Source organism: Lissotriton helveticus, chromosome 8 (assembly GCF_964261635.1).
Source record: "Lissotriton helveticus chromosome 8, aLisHel1.1, whole genome shotgun sequence".
Taxonomy (NCBI): domain Eukaryota; kingdom Metazoa; phylum Chordata; class Amphibia; order Caudata; family Salamandridae; genus Lissotriton; species Lissotriton helveticus.
The window spans coordinates 926,346,868-926,368,992 of NC_136069.1; the positions used below are offsets into that span (position 1 = coordinate 926,346,868).

Genomic DNA, 22,125 nt, shown 5'->3' on the forward strand with positions numbered 1-22,125 from the left:
ATCAGGTCCAGAAACCGTCTCCGCCTCCTTCGGTGCCAGGCGATTCCCTTCCTGTGGACATAGCTAGTTTTCACCAGCTTGTGGAACGAGTGGCGCAGCCCTTTAAGCTTCCTATAATCACAAAGGACGAGGACTGTTTTCTTCATGACTTCAAAGAGTCAGCCCTTCAAACAGGTCCGGGCGGTGCCCATTATTGACTTTATTTGGAATGAAGATGTCAAATTGATGCAAACGCCCAATACAATTCCGGCTCTTCCTCCCTAGTTTGGAAAAGAAATATAGAGTGCCCCAGGGTTCACCTGCTTGCTTGGTAGCGCAGCCTAAGCCTGATTCCGTGATCACCCAGGCCGCGCAGCGGCGGTCCAGGAATCCATCTTCCCCTATTACCGCTCCTCCGGACCGTGAAGGACGTCGGCTTGACGCCATTGGCCGTATGTTTTCCAGTATGGCTTCTACCACCGTGAGGGCTGTAAATTCTCTGCCCATTCTGGGGCGCTACGACAGCCAGATGTGGTCTGATATGTCTTCTTTCATCAACCTAATTCCTGAGCCCTCTAGAGCTGAGGCCCTAAAAATTCTTCAGGAGGGAGAGAGAGCGTCCTCCGAAATTATCGATTGCTTGGTCGACATTGCGTGTACTGGTATTCGCCAGCTTGCGGGATCAGCCGTATTACGTCGTCAGGGCTGGCTTCGTTCCACCTCCTTTCGCCAGGAAGTCCAGTCGAAAATCCTCGACATGCCCTATGCGGGCGTATCACTTTTTGGCCAGCATGTGGACGAGGCACTGCAAACTATAAAGAAGGACACCGAGACAGCTCGTGCACTCGGCACGCTTCAATTTCGCAAGCCACCTTTTCGTGGTGCGCGCGGACGCGGCAGCCCTTCTTCTTCCTCATCAAAAATCAAAGCTATTCTTCCCAGTCCCAGCAGTCCTATCGGCAGCAGTCTTCCAAATCTTACCGAGGAAAATCCTCCTACAGGGGTTCCGCTTCTAAGAACCAATGACTTGCCTTCCCCGCTCAAAGTTGGAGGTCGAATCTCCCTTTTCTACTCCAATTGGTCTTCAATCACCTCGGACCGTTGGGTGCTGGACATTGTATCAAAAGGCCATGCCTTGGAGTTTGTCAAGTTCCCTCCAAACACTCCTCCAACTGGTCCACGCCCCGGCTTACCTCAAGGAGCTTTTTCAGCAGATTCGGCTCATGATTCAGAAGGGTGCCATCAAAGTGGTTCCAAAGTCTCAGAATGGGATGGGATTTTATTCCCAGTTCTTCCTCGTCCTCAAGAAGTCCGGCGACTGGCATCCAATCCTCGATCTACGAGCCCTAAACAAGTATCTGAAGTGTCAATCCTTCCGCATGCTCACGGTCACGGAAGTTCTCCGCTTTCTCCTGAAAGGCGACTTCATGACCACCATCGATCTTCAGGACGCATATTTCCATGTGCCGATACTTCCAAGACACTGGAGGTACTTGCGCTTTCGAGTGGGGCATAGAGACTTTCAGTTCAAGGTTCTGCCTTTCGGCCTTCGCTCTGCCCCTTGCATCTTCACAAAGGTCCTGGCTCCGGTGGTGGCGTACCTAAGTTTGAAGGGAGTTCAAATCTTTCCCCACCTGGACGACTGTCTCATCAAGTCGCAATTCCGCCATCAGGCGTCCTTGGACACTCGATTCTGTCACTCTATTCCACTCCCTCGGTCTCTCCATCAATACCGAGAAGTCTCAGGTCGAGCCGCCTCTTTGCAGGACCTTTCTGGGTGCCACTCTGAATACTTCACTGGCGAAGGCATTCGTATCTCACGAGCGTCAGCTACGGATACTATGCATGGTGGCTCCCCTCTGCTCAAAAGGGTCAGTTTCAGTTTGTGTATTGAAATCCTTTCTTGGGATGGCATCCTCCAGCATCTCCCTGATCCCAAATTGCAGGCTCAAGAGTCGTCCCATTCAGGAAGAATTGGACATGCAGTGGCAACAGGTCACCGGCTCTTTCAACAAACTTGTCCGGGTGACCAGTCGGATGCGGTCCTCTCTTCAATGGTGGGCTCAGCCGTCAAACATCGCTGCCGGTACTTCCTTCCTCACCATCGCTCCGGAACTCTTCCTTACCACGGATGCCTCCCTGGAAGGCTGGGGCGCACATCTTCAGGGGCTATCCATAAACGGCAGGTGGACCCCGTCTCAACGTTCCTGGCACATCAACAGGCTGGAGCTAATGGCCATCTTCCTGTCGCTCAAATCCTTCGATCTCCTATTCCAGGGAGAAGCAGTGCTCATTCAGACCAACAATACCACCAGTATGCACTATGTCAACAAGCAGGGCGGCACCAAGACACCGCTCCTCTCTCAACTGGCACAGAGTATCTGGGTCTGCGCACTTCGTCACCAGATCACCGTGACAGCGGTCCACCTACCAGGCATCTCCAACATCCTGGCGGATTCCCTCAGCAGGTCTGCGTTCTCGACCCACGAGTGGGAGTTGCATCAGCCGATTCTGGACTTCATCTGGACTTCGGCTGTGGGGTCGCCCGACCATGGATCTCTTTGCGAGCCCTGTGAACCGGAAATGCCCGTCCTATGCAAGCTGACTTCCCCATCAAGGGTCGTCCAGGAATGCCCTTTTGATGGACTGGTGCAATCTATACGCTTTTCAACCGATTCCGCTGGTTCCTCGAGTGTTGTGGAAAATGCCTAGACAGCCGTGCCACATTCTCCTGATTGCTCCCAGATGGCCTTGACAAGCATGGTTCTCGGAACTGCTACTTCTCTCACAGTACGAACTCATCCTCCTTCATCCACGAGCGGATCTCCTCACGGTGGACGAGGGTCAGATCTGTCATCCGGACCCCTCCTCTCTCAAATTATCAGCCTGGAACCTGAGCACCTTGAATTTGCCCATTTGAATATTTCGCCAGCATGTAGGGACGTTGTCGCCAATGCGAGAGCTCCTTCTACGGTAAAGACTTACAAGCTAAAGTGGAAAAGGTTCTGTCACTGGTGTGCAGCGGCCAACATCCATCCCGTCCATTTCACTCCTGCACAGCTTCTGCCGTTCTTTCTACAGCTTGCTCAATGAGGACTTTCCCACTTCACTTTGAAAGTTTTCCTGGCGGCAATATCTCGTTTCTGGTAGGATGGGTCTTCCTCTCTCTGCTCTTCCAGAGTCATTGGACAATTTTACAAAGGACTGTTCAGGTAGTTCCTCCTCTTACCTGGCATCTCAATATCGTGTTGGCGCAATTGATGAAGGCGCCCTTTGAGCCTATCCACAAAGCGGATTAAAACATTTTAACCTGGAAGGTGGCTCTTCTTATTGCTTTGACCTCTTCACATCGCGTGAGTGATATTCACATCCACCATTAAACCTACTTTCCTTCAATTCAAATCGGACTGTGTTCTGCTTCGCACCAATCCGGTTTTCATGCCTAAGGTGCCAACTGACTTTCACCTCAATGAACCAGTGTTCTTAAAAACTTTCTTCGCAAATCCTCAAACTCCAGCGGAGCAACGTTTGCATTCACTGGACGTTAAAAGATGCCTTAAATTTTACATCGACAGGACGGCGCCCTTTCGTAGGTCTGATCAACTGTTCGTTGCTTACGGACGCATGCGCAAAGGGCGTTCTGTTACCAAGCCAACTATTCCACATTGAATTTCTTCAGCAATTTCTTTCTGCCATCAGAAAGCTGGCAAGCCTCTTCAATCTTCAGTGAGAGCTCATTCCACCAGAGCGAGGTCATCCTCTGCTGCCCTGTTTGCTGGAGTGTCGATTCACCAGATATGTCGAGCAGCTACGTGGTCGAGCAGGCACACTTTCATGAGACATTACTTCCTTGAGACGATCAACGAAGCTGATACGGCAGTGGGCCAAGCGGTGCTTCGCAATCTTTTTAAATAAGGTGAGCCTCTGTTCTTCCCTCCGCCTCTATGGTTTATATGATTTTGCTAATACCTGCCTGGCAACATTATGTAATTGCGTGCATTTTCATGCCTATGCACTGCTGTTTTTGGCCCTGCGGCCAGCTATTACTGCTCACTATTCTATTAAAGCATGTGAATCTATGAAAGACACCCTAATACTGGAGAAGAACAATTGTTACTTACCTGTAAACAGGTGGTTCTCCATTATTGGTGTCTTTCATAGATTCACATGCGACCCACCCACCTCCCCTCAGAGGCTCGCTTCTCCTCCTAGACTCTTTTGTCACTTTGGTGCTACGAAAATCTGAGGGCCTGAGCCTCTGAGGAGTAGGTTCTAGAGGGGTGCTTGCGCCTGATTGGCTGTAGTTTGGACTAACATAATAACATGGATATGTTATAAAGGTGTTTCTCTTTTCTCCTATGTATTCCTATGTGTTAATGCTAACCTGGTACATATAAGTATTTCTGGTTTTACAATTTGTGTGATATGTTTTCTATACACATTTTATTGGGCTTTTATTGCTATTTTATTTACCTTGTGGCTCCCACTTCGACGACGGGGAATATTCAAGCATGTGAATCATGAAAGACCCCAATACTGGAGAGCCACCTGTTTACAGGTAAGTAACAATTGTTCTTCTCTTTGTATTAGAGCTTAAAGCTGCTGAAGTTTATTTCACTAGATTGCAAATAAGTTGCTACAATGCAAAATAACAATGTGTAATGTTTCAGCACAATGCAGACAGTATGCATAAAGAAATGTATGCTTTGAAATTTGCATCAAACATTACTACTGAAATGTGAATATTTTATAATATCATTATTTCTTTCCCCAAAGTTCTCCTCGACATCTGTTGATATCCCACTTCACGGTAAGCTACCTTTTTCTAATCTGCTATTCAGTTAATAATACTGTATGGTTAAACTGAAATATATTGTTGTTTAGTACTCTTTACTTCTTCTCTGTGGGATATAGTCCTGTTTCACAAAGCAAGAACTATGCAAGTAAATTTGTAGTGAGAAAGTTATCATATAAACAATCTGTGGTTTATAGGTAAAGATCAGGGCAGGCACATTTACTCAACCCTGCTGCTTATCCACACTGGCGTATAGTCGAGCAATGAAAGTGACAGTTGTGTGGACCACTAGGCCAAAATTGTTGCATTTTGCTTACGCGCAGGATGGCTAGAATCTCAAGCAATTGTGCTTGCTTCTTTAGAGCAAAACCTTCAGATGAACACAAATAGGTAATGTGTTTCATACTTAGAAACTAGAAAAGTTTCATCACTGTCTTGAGAAATATATTTTGTGTTAATGTTTTTGCTGTGGCATGTTATTCTTCTAGAATTAGTACTTTGTTTCTCAATTTGTTTTAAAGTCACGGTCTGAGGAATTCTTATCTGGTTCATACAGAAATAGTTGTCTATTATTGAATGTAATGTCAACAACAGACAGCTTGCCTGTGCAAAAACCAGGAAAGGCAGGATTAAGTAAGTCCCCTATTAAGCTTGATGCCTCATTCCAATAATAATTCTATATTCTGATGGAGACATTTTCCCGCTGGTTCCTCATTTAATGTACGCTCCTTCAAGGCTTCAGACTGCCCTGGAAAACATTTTTCCAGGAATGTCTCCAGCACTGCCAGGTGGCAAACCGCTCTCCATCTGTGACTTTGCCCCCAGGTGTGTTGTCACTGGAGTATATTAAGTGCAAATCAATATGCTGGCATCCGTTCCTGTTTTTCTGTGCCTCATGGATGCAGTTCCGGAACTATGTGTGTCTCGCCGACAAGTTACTCTGTTTTCAACAATGACTAGGTCAGCTGTTGCTTCAAAAGTACCTCGGGCTTAAAGCCTTGTAGATGGTGCTGAAAAAGTTGTTCCTTTCGGACACCCACAATGAATGCTTGTGGTGTCTGGGTTGGAACACAATTCTGCAGACTTCAACTTTTGTGTCTTCATGCACCCTCAGGCCATTTCCGAAAACGAGGCCAAGTTATTTTTGGCTTAGGCCTGCAGGGAGAATTTGAGCCGAGTACCTCCCCCAAAGATAAGCCACCTCCAGGAAGCATTCTCCCAAAGTAATCATCCCACTAAAAGTGCCAGGAAGGAAGGAATGAAGAAGTTTTTGTATTAGAAAAATGACCCCTCTACTCTTGAGCATTCAAAGTCTCTGCAACATACTCAGAACCCTGACTCTTCTTCAACTTCGGCTATCACCTGCCACCTAAAACGTAATCTCTGGAGTTTTCTGAGTATGTGGATGATCCTATTCAGGTCAAGGTCTTTTTGCTAGCAATGCTTTTCAGAAAGGCTTCGCAACCCTTTGGGCTACTCTCCAGGGGGAGGTCTGTCAGTGAGAGCTTACTGACATCCACAGCTCCAACCACCTGAAACTGCATCTCCTTTTTGTCCAGCTCTGGCACCTCATTGGAAACCTACTAGGCTACTAATTACCATTTATTTGGGCCCTTATTCAGTGCTAAAATCTTGTAAAAAATGGTGCCACCTAATGGCAGACTTTAGCACCGGCCAAGGAGTTGGTTGGAGAAAGTATTGCCTGTGTGTCAAAGGTGTAAAGGTCAAGGCAAATTGTATTATAAGTCATACTGTGGGCATCTACCCAGAGCATAACGATTTGCCTGCTTGGAAGATATTATCAGTTCAGAATCAGGTGCCTTTGCAAGAACTATGGCCACTTACAATTATGATGCTGGCATTTATTTAGGTTCTTGGAATGCCAGTGGCCTTGATACTACACCAGACAGGGTCATTTCATACTCCTATGGCTCTGCTTCTGAGGAATTGTCATCTTTTATAACAGCCATTCGAAAAGGGATGGAGTCCTTGGAAGGGATTTTGTCTTCTGCACTAGTCAGATCTGAAATTGTGACATAAATCTTAAAATATTTTATAGGTTTTGCACAGCTTTTGCTTCTGCTCATTGAGTCTCTCCTAACCCCTATAGTGGTTGCATGGGAATTTTTTTTTAGGCCCAGCAGTCCCCAAACCGATCACTTTTAGGCCTGCTCTAGGTGGCCTGCAGTTTTTGCCGTCCCATTTCTCACGGGAGACGAGATTGTTCAGAAATAGCTTTTTAAGAGGAAGCCTAACACTTTCCATATGGCTCCTCCAGGTGACACCTTGGGCGCAAAGTTATTGCCTTTGGCACAGCTAAAACAGTCTTTTCAACCAGTATGTCCATACCTAAAGGGAACTTGTCAAACCCAAGTTTGTCAGCATGACAGATCACATGAAGATCCCATCCTTTGATCTGGTGAGTGATTGGCCTAGGTGCATTGAAACAGATTTTGAAGTGTGGCTTTGACTTCATACACTGTTGCTCAGTCTGTGTGTATGGCTGTAACATCACTGGATTTTCTAGAGATTTTCAGACTACCGTCAGGCACACCTTTTGATGGAAAGCAGAAGGGCAATGACTCAATAGAACGTTTCAAGAACAGCAGAATTATGGCTCACACACTAGGTTTGGTCTACTCTATGCATCAACTGCACCAAGACTATAGGAATTGCCGTCGTTAACACAGGGCCTGTGCAGTCTCAATATTTTCATGTCCAAATTCTGCAGCAAAGGTACCGCTGTTTTCAAAACAGGGTTGGAACTAGGAGATGCCACCAGCAGCAACCATTGCCTCAGCTACCTACACAATCCTCTGACTACCTACCAATATCAGGAACATTTAAAGCAGACAATGAGTCTTCTTTTTGACCTAATCAAACCTTGATCAAAGTTCAAAGGTCTCACTTCACTCACACACAGACAGACTTTTCTTGGGATGTTACTTGATACAACTCTAACAGATCTCTGAGTGATCATTCCAATGTGTCTGAATCTGATAGCGACAACTAGCCACAGATTCATTAACTTAGAATATCCCCAGACGTCAGAGTGGATCTGGACATTTTTTGCAGCAGCACCTCTGCGCTCCGGGGGACGGCGACGCAGGGCTCCGCCCTGACGTCATCCGCAGACATGACGTCAGCAAAGCCATATAAGTCCCTCCCAGGGCCCTGAAAATAGTTTCCTTGTTATTCGCATCCCGAAGCGGATCCAGGAGTAAGGGTTTCCCTTAGCCTGGCCTTTTGCCCAGACCTTTTGGATGCCTTCAGGCATCCGGGAACAGTGTTATGCCTCCGGGCTTTAAGGCGTGTGAGACGTGTGCGCTGCAGATGTCGGCGACCGATCTGCACACGATCTGCATGTGGTGCTTAGGAGCGCACCACAACTCAGAGGAGTGCGACTCATGCCAGCAGATGGGGCCAAAATCCCTGCGGGAGCGCCTGATGAAGCTGTTGGCCACCCGGATGTCCCGCTCAGCGCCTCCGCGCCGCTCTCCATCTCGGGCTGGGGCTTCAGTTCGAGTCGGTAGCGAAGTCGTTCTCGTGGACATCATTCGCCTCACTCAGGTAAGCGGAAGCACAAGTCACGGAGGTAGTCGGCCTCACTTCACCGAGACAGCGGGGCTCACGGTCTTTGCCGGACGCCAGACCCCCAGAATCGACCCCCTTATACCCACCCTTTCCGGGTTATGGGGCGACTCGGTCCCAAATGGAAGCCTATTTCAAGGCTCTGCACTCCATTTTTGCGTCACCTCCTGTCCCTGATGCGCCTTCGGGTCCCACAGTGGAGGTAGGGACTCAGGTCTGGTCTTCGCCGGCGGGTTCGCCCTCGGCGAGTCCCTCGACTCCGGTTCCGGAGTCGGTGCAACGTCGGGACATGGCCCGGTCGGGCATCCCAGTCAGACGTTGAACCCATTTGCCATGTTTCCGCATATCCCTTTGCGGCTTCCTGCACCGGCGTCGGCGATGGCTGTATCACAGGTTCGACTCCTTGTCGACATCCTTCCTCTCCACATGTCTCGGTAGAGGGTGAGTCCACGCCGGTCCCAGACAGGGCTGAGTCGCCTCCGCTACTTGTCGACATCGATGCAACGCCGGAGCGGGCATTGGACCCTATTGTACCTCTGTTTGAGGAAGACGCAGCTCCAGTACTCCCAGGGGTGTTTCTTGCCCTTTAGCTCCGCTGCCAGCTGGCCTGTGGCCCCCAGTTCCTCCACCTGTGGCATCTTTCTTTCTAATTAGACGTGTTAGCCTTCAACCGTCCCTTACAGATGATCTGTTATCGCCCCCTAGAAGGGCTACAGCGGCTAGTGCTGCATTTGCAAGGGCTATTCGTGAGACTGCAACTCTTTTAAACTTACAACCTCCCTTTGTCTCTTAATCTTCCGACCCATTGTTGCATATCCTCCACCAGGATGAGGTAAGGGGGAGCCCTTGCTGCCTTTTGTTGGGTCATTGTTCGATGCCCTTCTTGGCGCATGGGTACAGCCCTCCTCGGGTGACCCTGTGGATAGGGCCATTGCACATTGGCATTGTCCAGCTCCGGATGATCCTGTCTGCTTGTCCCTTCATCCTAAGGCTCGGGGCCGGGTCATCCAGGTGGTTTTCGCCACGCAGCCTTCCCCTTCTCTCTCGTTACTGACTCCCACTAGGGAGACTCGTTGGTTGGAGATCTGTGGAAGTTATATTTTTGCGTCCACTAGTTCGGGCATCCGTGCTTTGAACACAACTTGCGTGTTTTGGGCTACTTTTGCCCTTTGGGACTCGGTGGAAGGACTTATTCCCTCTCTTCCATAGGGTCCTCGTGCTCACTTGGCTCGTCTCCTTTATCATGGCTGGGACATGGCACCGTTTCCCATTAGATCGGCTATTGATTCTACCGACTCTGTGGGTTGGGCATTGCCCAGGTCCGTCGCTCTGCATCGCCATGTTTGGCTGCGTGATGGTGGTTTCCCTGAAAATATCCAGGCGAGTTTATGGGATTTGCCGTTTGATGGAGTATCCCTTTTTGACAGTCATGCGGACTCATCAGTCAACCGCCTCCTGACTAGCCTGCCATAATATCATGTTTTTGAAATCCTTTTACGGTCTGTTACTTCCATGTGCAGTGTTGTACTACGCCCTGGGTTCATGCTGTAATACCCAGGTGGTTTCGTCGGTTTGGTGCCGCTTTTGTTTTCCTTTCTTGCGGCTGATCTGCTGCTTCGGTTCTGTTGATACTCTGTCTATGAGCTTCGGCTCAAGAGGTGCCCCTGGCTGGGGTTCGGGCTTACCTTATGTGGGGTATTTATTGGCTGCTATGTAGCTGCCTCCCTACACATAAGGCTTGGTGGGCACCTGTGGAGTCTTTTGCTAAGGCGTTGCCCTGCGGATCTGACTGTGATCTTTTTCACTTTCATGCGGTTCACCGGTTGGCATCGCTCTATGACCTATCCATTAGAGTCTGAGGTTAGTCTGTGACGCTCCTTTGTAAGTGTAAATACTCACTTTCCCTGGTTTTCTGCCTCGTTTATTTCTTCCAGGAGGGTCCTTTCAGTCTCCCTTCCTTGTCTGTTTCACTTCTGCATAGTTCTGCAAATGTCCTACCAGTGAATGGCCTTGGTCAGTGCCTGTCGCTGTATTAAGGCGCGCCAGATTGCCATGGCGCACTTCTTCTATGTTGTATGCACGTCCGGTGGTTGCTCGCCACTGTGTTCGTTCTTTCAGACAGCTGCTGTTTTCCGATGCCTGGTTCTCCCCTCCTCTTATGTGGTGGGTAGTGCTTCTTGTGCTTTATGCTTGCGTGGTGGCATCTTCATCACTTGCATCGCTCATGTACATTGCTTTGTGCCTCGCTTTCCGGGGTACGTCCCCGGCTCGGGTTTTTTCTCTTCCCCTGCTGCAATTCGAATGAGGGCTTTGGAATACTTCTACTTTGTGCTGCTGCTGTTGCTCTCTGTAGAGGTGCTCTCCTTAGGATGTTCATTGTCCTCTTTGTTCTTGTGTGCACATCTCTATTCACATCATATTCCACTATGTGCGCTTTGTACTGGTGATTTCTGTACTGGTCACCCTTCCGGTTTGCCTCGTGTGGCACTGTGGCTCCTCCATGCCGAGTGGCTGGTATTGCTTGTAGATCTGGACTTTATCTGTCCGGTTCTGCTGTAAATGGCTGTTGCTACCTATGGTGCACTCTTATTTCTTGTATTCATCCTTATGGCTGATATTCCACTGTTTGGTATCTACACACACCCAGAGGTCACACACACTAGGTTCTTGCTACGGTGTCTGTGGGCTTGCCATGGACTTCTCGTAGGTGCAGTCCTTCCTTTTGTGTTTGTTCGCTTCACAGGGCCCTTTCGCAGGTTATGTACCTGGTGAAGAATCTCTCGTATCTGGACTATTCTCGCGGCACTTCCTTGTGCCTTTCCTTTGCTATGGTGTGGTTTTGGCTGTACACACGATCTATCTTGTGTACTTATGCCGTCTGCATCTGCTTTTTGTAGTCATGATTTTGTGCTTTTTAAGTCTGCCCTTTACAATGTCTCTTAGGAAAAGGGACATTGCACCCGATCAAGTATGCTCTCTTATGAGCTTGGATCTTCCTGGCCATGGTTAGCCCCCTCCCGTTGCTGTCTCAGGTGTCCTCGTTGGTGCACTTCCACAGTGCTTCTTTCTCTGTTCACGATGTTCACCCGGTACGCCTGGACTCGGTTGTATCGTTTTGTCCTCTCTCTGGGCCCTTCTTATCGTGAGATTAGGCTTTCTCGTTCCGCACTGCCCTTCTGGTGCTGTGCTCTCTTTCTGCACTGTAAACTCTGATGGGCTTTCCTGTCCGTCCCTCAGCAGTTTATGATCCCTTGCCTTCCACTGTTGTCGCTCCTTGCAGAGCTTCTGGTCTGGGATTGGCCACTGTGGCATTGCTTCTCTCACTGTGTTTCGTCAACCTGTTGATGGCTGGGTTCCTTAGAACTTGGTGGGGTGCAGTCACAGACCCGCCTCCTGTGGGATATGGCTTTGGTATCTATTCAAAGTTACGGAATCTGCAGCTAGATGTGTCTATCAGATGAACGAGTTACTTACCTTCGGTAATGATGTATCTGATAGAGACGATGTCTAGCCGCAGATTCCTTAACGCCCGCCCATCCTCCCCATTCTGCGAGGGCCTTTTCAAGTTGAGTTGTATGCTCACGCCTCCCTTTGGGTGGCGAGGACCTTTCCAGGTTGAGTTTGATACTCTCGCTTCCCTTGGGTGGCTTTGTCTTCCTTCGGGGTGACCTCTTTCATCTTCTTCCTCAGGAGAATGGTTCTTTCTGGTTTCCCTGGTTTGCTCCTCCCATTCTAGTGATGGGGCACAGGGTTCCTATCTCCTCCTACATTTCTGCACCCTGACCCTGTTTGGGGCACAGGGTTCATGTCACCTTCTACTTTCCTACACCCTGCCCATGGGCCTTTCAGGGTAGGGTCTTCTACCGCTCTTCTTTCCTGCCATTTTTCGTTGTTTTGGGGTCTCCCTTACTTACCCAGTAGTTCTCTTGCATAGGGTTCGGCATGCCTAGTGTTGCCAACCTGTGGTGGATCGTTTTTAATTCTATGGTTCAGGTCTTGTTGCCTGTCGCTGTAGGCTTTTATGATTGCAGGCTTTCTGTCATCTGCCTTGGTTTATTTCGAATGCCTCGGGGGAGGGCATTGCCTTCGCTTTTGCAGGGCTGCTTTCAGAGCACTGCTTGGCTCTTTTCTCTTCAATTGCTTTCCGTGTACAGTGCTTGTTACTGTCCCTTGCGGTGGTGTTTCTCACCATCCTATTCTTTTTGTTTCACTGATATTCATATTTTTTTCACACACTGTTCCCATGTTCTCACAGTTTTTGGTGGTGGCTCCGTGTTGTGGAGCGGAAAAGTTTCCCTGAATAAAACTGAACTCAGCGCGCCGGGAGGGACTTGTATGACTTTGCTGATATCAAGTCCGCGGACGACGGCAGGGCGGAGCCATGCGGCGCCGTCCCCCGGCGTGCAGAGGTGCTGCTGCGAAAAATTCCCAGATCCAGTCTGATGCCTGGGGATATTCTAAGTTAAGGAATCTGTGGTTAGACATCGTCTCTACCAGATACATTGTTACCAAAGGTAAGTAACTCGTACTTCAAGTTCAGATCCCTGTCCTACAGGTTTTATACATCCCGTAGTTGCCTCACGCCAGATGGTGGATGAGAGCCCTCCAGTGGTGTCTGAGGAAGCCGTGGCTGTAGCACCAAAAAACACTCTTGGCTAGGGGCAGATTGTCCTGTTGGTGCCTCAGAGTTTTTAGTGGTGGATGGACCAGTAGGAGACTGGCTCAGTATATAGTATCCTCCTATGGTGAGGCACTGTGCACTGAGTCCAGGCAACCCTTAGTGATAGTGGTTAGGTCACTGAAAAACAAAGCTCTCAAGGGGTAGCTGTGGAGAGCAGCTAAGGTGTATCCAATAGGGTTTGAAGCAATACATGTACCACTTTAGTTGGTCAGTGAGCTTTTCACACCAACAAGAACCGCAGGAGGTGAGTAGAAAAATAATGTATATCTATTACTACACACTAGACACTAGCTTAGTATACTTCCTACCAATTGCACACAATTCATGCTTAGAAAACACCACTGGGGGGGGAGGACCATATACTAAAATAGTGGAATGCAGTGTAGGCACCAAAACAGGACTAGGACCCAAGATTGGAGCACTCCAGGGGAAGCAAGGAACTACCCAAGGTGAGATGCCAGGGACCGCTAGGCGCCAGTGTGCATAGTGGTTACACTGGGTCAGAGGTTCATAATCCTAATGCAACAGAGGTAAGTCGCTGTTTGAATTTTAGAGTTCTAGCATCCTTCCTAAAGGACCCCGTAGGACCAACTTGGATGAAGGAAGGTTGGAGAGTTACCCCACCCCTGGATACCGAGAAGAGACCGATACCTGCACCAGGGAGCCCCGGTGCATAGGGGTGAAGTGATGTTGGAAGCCTTCGTAGACGCCTGTGGCAGCTGTGGAAGTTCTCCAGCTACAGCGTCTTCTGTTACGTTATGTTAAAAACTTGTGTATAGCGCATGTACACCAAAACGGTTTCATGGCGCTGGTATGGCAGACATAAGGTGGCAGGAGACTAAGAATTAAATGTTATATGATTTGGCAAACAGATGAGTCTTAAGCAGTTTTCGGAACTGTACGTAAGAGGTAGTCACTCTCATCTCCACCGGGAGCGAGTTCCAAAATTGAGGCGCTGGCACAGCAAATCTTAGGTCTCCATGCTTGTTACGTTTAAAAAGGGGAGTGGTCAATAGGTTCAAATGAGCGGAGCGCACATCCCGGGAGGGGATATATCTTTGAATCTTGGATGAAATAAAGGCAGGGCTGTTGCCGTGAAGGGCTTTGAATATGGTGCATATCAACTTGAAAACGCATCTTTTGGCCATAGGAAGCCAGTGTAAATTTTTCAGTATAGGTGTCACATGCTACCATTTTGGTTGATGATAAATAGGTCTGGCAGCTTGGTTTTGAACCAGATGGAGACATTTCAGTTGATAGGCCGGGATGCCACAGTATAAGGAGGCAGCATAGTCTAGTCAGGAGATCACCAGGGCTAGAATAACCAAGGTCAATGCTTCCCTAGACAGGAATCTGCTAATCTTCCTTATTCGATGTAGTTGGAAAAAAGTTGCAGAAACTACAGAGCCTATTTTGGCATTCATAGACAGATCACTATAGATCACAATGCCTAGGCTTTTAGCAGAGTCTGTAGGTTCCGGGGGTTTGCCTAAAGAGGGTGGCCAAAAATTGGAATGCCATGGGTTGGCAGAGCCACCTGTAAGAATCAGCTCGGTTTTATCCGGGTTCAATTTGAGTTGATTGGGATTCATCCAGTCACTTATAAAAGTCATTGTAGAGTGAAAGTGAATAACCAACGCTGCTGATGAGTTAATTTCAAATACTAATTGAAGATCGTCAGCATAGTTGAATGTCCTGATCCTTTTTTCTCTCAAGGATTGAATTAAAGGAAGAAGATACAAATTGAAAAGGAGAGGGGAAAGGGACGAGGTCAATTCCCTCTTGTTGGATGAAAAATTAGCCAACCGAACTGCTTGAAAACGGTTGTCGAGAAAGGAAGAAAGCCACCTCAACGCCAGATCCTGGATCCCAGCACTTCTGACATGGTCAATCAAGATATTGTGATCCACCGTGTCAAAAGCTGCTGACAAATCCAGGAGAACCAGGGCATTGGGGATGCCGTTGTCTGCTCCTCTTCTTAGTTCATCCAGAACGGTGAGTATAAGCGATTCAGTAGAATGAGCTGGTCTAAAACTTGCCTGATGGGAGTCCAAAATCTGATGATGTTCAATAAAGGAGCTGAGACAGTTAGCCACATATGCCTCAAGAACCTTACCCAGGTACGGCAACAAAGAGATGTGGCGATAGTTACTCAAACTTGATGGATTCGCAGAATAGGTACCAGAACCAGGCCGGTAGAACCAGGACAAAAAATCCAGACGCTGAGAGCCTTAAAGCAGAGGGGATGGAGTCCAAACCCTACCCTAGTTGAAGGTTCTTGCTAAGATGCGATGAGAAGAAAACAGCAGCTGTGGAGACCAGGCGACATTGTAGAAGACCAGGAGCCTCTCACGACCTGTCCCAAGCCGGTCGATGAGAGCAGGAAGGTCATTGGCTGGCAGGATCCCCAACAAACCTTGGCAAATGCAAACAACGGTTTGCTGGTGAAGATGCAAGAATGCAGACCAGCAAGGTCTGAGGGACTAACCCAACAGTGGTAAGTCAAGACCGGCCCTCAGCACGATGGAGAGCCAAAAGGAATTAGTGAAGCTCCCTTGAAGAACACTGTAGCAGCAGACAAAGGAGGTCACAAGGGAGCTCCAGCAATACGCAAAAGAAGAAGGCCCACGAGGCAAGGGATGCAGGCCAGACGATTTGCTTAGAGCGGTTCAGTGCTGTAGGCAGGGGATGTTTAGCGCTAGAATATCTTCGGTGAAGAGAACCAAGAAGACTTAGCAATTACAAACAGATGCTGTGCACATGGAGGTGGTAACCATTGGCTGGAGAGGGATTACAGTCTCCCAACTTGCAGGGAAGAATGGTCAGGCCTCTGGAGAACCAACAACCCACCACCTGTGTTGCAGTGCCAGAAGATTCCCTTGGGACTAAAGGATCAGGAAACCGGTCGTCAATGTCGAGGTGCCTGCGGATGCAGGGAAGGGACTCATTCACATCAAGGGATATTTCATCAGGCTCCGGTGCAGGCTGAGTCCTTGGTGACTTGGATGATGCCTGGCCACGGAGTTTTCAGATCTTGAATAAGCACAGGGACAAAGATTCTGCAGGATTCTTTGTACTGGGAGCAGTCTTGTCTTGGACCCTGACTTGAAGAACAGCTGAGTTCCAGTGTCTAGCAGCAGAAGAGTCTTTGAACACTCTTCAGATGATGAGCAGTCGGTTCCAGAAGTTGTTGTTGGGAGGAATCGAAAGGCCTACCCTCAGGGAAGTAACCCCAAAAAGGGAAGAACTTATTCTGTGGCAACCCACCTATTAGAGGGGATCAGGGACGCTACTCAAATGTCCTAGCCAGTCAGATGCTCCCGGGGCCAAGATTCAAGATGGCAGAATCAAGTGGCCACCTGGCGGTGCTGGACGAGGGGGGGTCACTCCCCTGTCCTTTGTATAGTTTCACATTAGAGCGGGAGCCAACGGCACCTGAACTGGTCAAAACTGGTTTATGCGTGGAGGGCACCAAATGTGGCCCTCAATGCAGTTTGGTGGTGCTCTGAAGCACCCCCACCCTACCTAAGTTTGAAGGATAAGTGGTCACAGCTCTCCTTCAAAGGAAATTCTGGGCATACACTGCCAACTCAGGGCGAACAAAGCGATACCAAAGGGGATGATGAACGGAGCGTTTGAACAAATCAAACACTCACCCCCAGTCAACTGATCTGGGTTTAATCCATCACCATTCTTTAGCTCACTCCACCACCCCAGTTCAGACATGGCCATATGCAAATCAGTCTGACCCTGTGCCTCATGGGAACAGTCCAGCCCCAACTGCCAAGCCATGTCTTCCCTGGAACGGAAACAAGCATCCTGGGACCGGTTTCGGATTCATAATCCTCATCAGCCAAGCTATCTTGAATCCAGTGGTAGAGTGAGCACGGGAGCTGTGCTGCCAGTAAACAGCTATGACTCGTATCCACCGCTATCGATGATCAATGTTGATTACAGAATATTGCCGAAACGGATTGTGAATCACCTCTCACCAGATATAGTCTGACCTGACCGGTCCAGCTTCTCCCCCGGCCGTGCTACAGTACATAGCCTTTGAGCAGTGTTTGCCGACATGCACACTGTAGACCCCCTGCTAAGCACTGCCGGCATACAACTCAACACCACAAAGGCATTTAACTCCTTAGAGTGGTCATATCTATTCCAACTCCTCGCCAGGCTTGGGATCAGTCCTCAATTCCTGTATCTGATCAGACTCCTCTACACATTCCCTACGGCTCGCTATGCATTAACAGCGCAATCACTTCCCCATTCCCAGTGTCCAACGATACCAGACTGGGATGCCCCCTGTTGACATTCAGCTCTAGAAGCCCCTGGCGGACCAGCTGCTCCAACACCACTCGTACTGAGGCAGACGACATCACCCTCTATGTGTGCGACCCACAGATCAACATCCCCGATTACAGAAGAAGGTACCTGCTTCAGCAGGCATGCTGGGAACTTTATTAACGTCCTATGTCCACTCACCTCAGTAACAGACCAATTTGAATCTGAATTCCCACACCAATGGGCGATGGAGCCAGTTTGCTACCTGGGTATATAGCTCAACAATTGGTTCTGTAGGGAAGTGCAATATTTCTTCATAACAAGCCTTATTTATCTCCTGATAGACTAGAAATTGCCAAATGAATGGTACATCACATCTGGTTAATAAGTAGAAAATCAAACCGACACAAAATTAGAATTAGACGCCGTTTGTTATCATTCATATATCGTGAAACAACGCAGATTATAACATATCGGGAAAACAAACAGGACTGCAATGTAATATATACTGGACTGGACACTCTTCAGGACAATACCGATAAAAGCTCCCCCCAGGCACTGGTGTTACTGGATCTCTCTGCTGCCTTTGACACGGTCAACCACACTATTCTGGTCGACTGTGTCAAACATGCTGGCATTCAAGGTGTGTCGACTTGCTGGCTCACCTCTTTTCTAGAGAACCGGTCTCAGGCCGTCCGCCAAGGATCTTTTTGGCCCCTCCCCGTAAATATACTTGTAGTGTTCCACAGGGCTCTGCTCTCTCTCCCCACCTGTTTAATCTCTACATTGCTCCTGTTAGAAGGCGCAATCTCCGAGGGCCAGGTTGTGCTCACCCAGACACCCCAAGATCCACCTCTCCCACAGAACTTGCCGAGTCTTGATTGTGAGGTCCTCACCGGGGAGGACTTTGGGTCTGGGATCGTACACACGGAGCTCACACCACACTACGAACAGACACTACACCGTTGGATTTTAGGAACAAGTTCTTTATATAAGCAAATAACGAAGGAAGCACTCTTATATACACAGTGGCCACAGGACCACAAAGTCTCTGAGGATTCGGGAAGAGGGAAGCGGGACAGTCTTTTAGTCTCTGGGTCAGTACGAGGCGTACCCTACGCACAGCTCTCAATCCTCGAGCCGGGGGGTACGGGATGGGGGTCGTACTGGTTCACTCACCTTCGTCGAGTCGGCTCGGTCGTGATGGTGGTCTCGCTGGTCCAGCCGGACCAGAGTACTCCTCGAGCCGCGACGAGGTCAGCAGGGCTCGATCGGGAGGGGTTTGTGAGAGCCGCGACAGCGTCAGCAGGGCTCGGATGGTCTTAGAGGTCGAGCCGCGACAGCGTCAGCAGGGCTCGGATGGTCTTAGAGGTCGAGCCGCGACAGCGTCAGCAGGGCTCCGATGGTCTTAGAGGTCGAGCTGCGACAGCGTCAGCAGGGCTCCGATGGTTCAGTTCCTTAAGGCGGTCACCGTTCGGAGGGGAACGGCTTCGGGGTATCGGGTGGCATGATCAACCAGGACGAGGATGAACCGGTGGCCTAAGGAGGTCCGGGGGTCGAGTGGGCCCACAATGTCGATTCCCACCCTCTCAAAGGGGGTACTGACCACGGGGAAGGGTTGGAGAGGAGCCTTGCGCTTCCCTCCGCTCTTTCCGCTGGACTGACAAGTGGGGCAGGACTTACAGTGGGCCTCCACATCGGAGCGCATGCCCGGCCAGTAGAAGTGGGTGACCAGGCGCTGGTACGTCTTGTCTTGTCCCAAGTGTCCCGCCAGGGGCACGTCATGGGCCAGGTTCAGGAGGAAGCCGCGGAAGCGTAGGGGGACCACCAGCACTCGGCCGGACCCTAGCTCGGCGGACTTTTGCTCGCTGTATAATAGGCCGTTTTCCCAATAGATAAAGTGGGAGCCGGACTGGTCACCGGCGGCCTGGGCGGCGGCCTGCAGCCGCGGTCCCACCAGGGATGGACAGGATGTCTGCTCTAGGCAGAACTCCTCTCGGGACGGTCCCCCTTCCTGGCGCCATTGGGCCAGCTCAGGAAGGTCGTCCAAGCTCGGGGTCGGTTCGACGTCGGGGCCGCGGGGCCCTGCGTCGGGGGGGAAGCTCTCCCCGGGGAATAGCTCAGGGGTCTCAAAGGGTTCAGGGACCTCGGGGTCCTCGGGGGTCACCGGGGCTGCCTCTAAGGTCGCCTCTTCGGGGGTGGCCCTTCGGGCGGTCATCGACCGGGTATTCACACAGGCCCACTCGGGTAGGCCCACCATCTCTAACTGGGTCCTTTTCTCAACCCGCTGCCATGGGGAGCTCTCTAGATCGTTGCCGAGCAGGCAGTCCACAGGCATGTCGGAGCGGACCGCCACTCGTAACTCCCCAGAGACGCCCCCCCACTCGAACGGGACTTGAGCTATCCGGCAGGTGCGGACGGAGTTATCGGCTGAGATCACCCTGCAGGAGATGTGGGGAACAATCTGGGCTTCGGTGATGAGGTGCCGTTTGACGGCGGTGATACTGGCCCCAGTGTCTCGGAGCGCCCCTATGTGATGGCCATTGACAGTCACCTGCTGCCGGTACTTCTCTGTGTTGTCGGGTAGGGGAGCTCCGGGGACCATCTCCCTCTCACCCAGGGAGACTAACATCATAGCTGCGGGTTCAGCTCCCTCGAAGTCTTCCTCCCCCTCCTCTTCTAGGGCTACTGAGGTGATGTGGCGCACTGGGGGTCCTGCAGCGGCAGACTTCTGGAACAAGGGGCAGGGGGGGTCATTGGCATAGTGCCCGGGTTTCTGGAAATGGTAGCAGGCTTGGTTGACCCGGGGCCCTGGCTTAGCTGGGGGAAACCCTGCGCGCGCTGTGGGAGGTGAGGTACCTGGCTCGTTTCTGGGGGGACTGCGCGGGGACCCTACCTGGGAACCCCTATGTCTATTCTGACCCCCTCCTCCCCTCGGGCGGGATGGTCCTTGTTCGTTTCGGCCAGTGTCCCCCCCGGGCCCCCGGGTTACTCTGGTGCTCACCCAGCGATCGGCCTCGACGGCCAGCTTCCGGGGGTCGGCCAACTTGCTGTCCAGGAGGTGCTGTCGGAGTTCCACAAAGCAATTCAGGGACAAGTGCTCATACGCAATGAGGTCGATGAGCCCCTCGAAGGTGGATACTTTGCTGCCCTTGATCCACCCTTCCAGGGCCCGGCTGTAGAAATTGACATATTCTACCCACGTGGTGCCGGGGATCTTCTTGCATTCTCGGAAGCGTTGGCGGTACATTTCTGGAGTGAGCCCGTACCTTGTGAGGAGGGCCTCTTTCATGTGGCTGTAGGAGATCTGTTCGGCAGGCGGTAGGTTGAGTAGGGTGTCTCTCCCCTCACTCAGGAATCGACCCCACAGCCCGGCTCCCCAATCTTTCTGCGGAACTCGGTGTGAGGTCATAGCTACCTCGTAGGCCTTGAACCATTGCTGGATGTCATCGTTTTTATAATATTCTTTGACCACATCCTTGGGGATGTGGACCTTGGGTTCCACTGGGGGAACAGACTCTCGGGTCGCTGCTGTTTTGTTGCCTTCGTTCCGGGCCTTTAGTTCGATTTCCAATATGCTGCGCTCGTGCTCCAGCTGGAGCTTCTTTCCGTCATGTTCTCGCTGGAGTTTCTTCTCCTCCAGTTCTCCTTGCAGCCGCAGCTGCTCGATGGCTAGCTTCTTCTCGGCCAGCTTGAGTTCTCCTTCCATTTTCAACCGGGCTAGTTCTAGCTCGTGGTTTCGGTTGCGTTCTCGGTTGGTCATCTCTTCTCGAGACAGACCTCTCTCGGGGCTGTAAGTCCGTGTCGGGGACTCTGCTCTTTCTTGCTCTGGGGCGTGGGTTCCGATCAGGGGTGCTCCCCCTCCATCGGCTTCCGTCGGTGCTGGAGGTTGGGCTCCGGTCTCCACCCAGGCTGTTAGAGCTTGTTGGAAGTCCTCTTTGGTGTTTAATCCCATTGACGGGATATGGAGATCTTTGCAGAATTGCTTGAGCTCACGGTGTGAATAGTCTCCCAGAAGCTCCATCTGGAAGGTGGTCTTGTCGGCCGTGACGCTCATGGCTGCTCTTTGTTCGGGTAGTGTGTCAGTACTGTACGATCCCTAGACGTAGGTTCTTATCCCACCGCTGCCACCAATGTTAGAAGGGGCAATCTCCGAGGGCCAGGTTGTGCTCACCCAGACACCCCAAGATCCACCTCTCCCACAGAACTTGCCGAGTCTTGATTGTGAGGTCCTCACCGGGGAGGACTTTGGGTCTGGGATCGTACACACGGAGCTCACACCACACTACGAACAGACACTACACCGTTGGATTTTAGGAACAAGTTCTTTATATAAGCAAATAACGAAGGAAGCACTCTTATATACACAGTGGCCACAGGACCACAAAGTCTCTGAGGATTCGGGAAGAGGGAAGCGGGACAGTCTTTTAGTCTCTGGGTCAGTACGAGGCGTACCCTACGCACAGCTCTCAATCCTCGAGCCGGGGGGTACGGGATGGGGGTCGTACTGGTTGCCTCATCTTCGTCGAGTCGGCTCGGTCGTGATGGTGGTCTCGCTGGTCCAGCCGGACCAGAGTACTCCTCGAGCCGCGACGAGGTCAGCAGGGCTCGATCGGGAGGGGTTTGTGAGAGCCGCGACAGCGTCAGCAGGGCTCGGATGGTCTTAGAGGTCGAGCCGCGACAGCGTCAGCAGGGCTCGGATGGTCTTAGAGGTCGAGCCGCGACAGCGTCAGCAGGGCTCCGATGGTCTTAGAGGTCGAGCCGCGACAGCGTCAGCAGGGCTCCGGTGGTCTTA

General features: G+C 50.6%; 1 protein-coding gene across 2 annotated transcripts in view; it reads left to right on the top strand.

Moving 5' to 3' along the window:
* The window catches only part of SENP7 (SUMO specific peptidase 7), a 1,147,653-nt gene that overhangs the window by 435,641 nt on the left and 689,887 nt on the right, over positions 1 to 22,125 (top strand). For both annotated transcript variants that reach the window (XM_078657763.1, XM_078657764.1), the window contains exon 10: positions 4,756 to 4,789. In XM_078657763.1, coding sequence (XP_078513889.1) covers positions 4,756 to 4,789 — 34 coding nt within the window. The remainder of the gene's footprint in view (positions 1 to 4,755; positions 4,790 to 22,125) is intronic.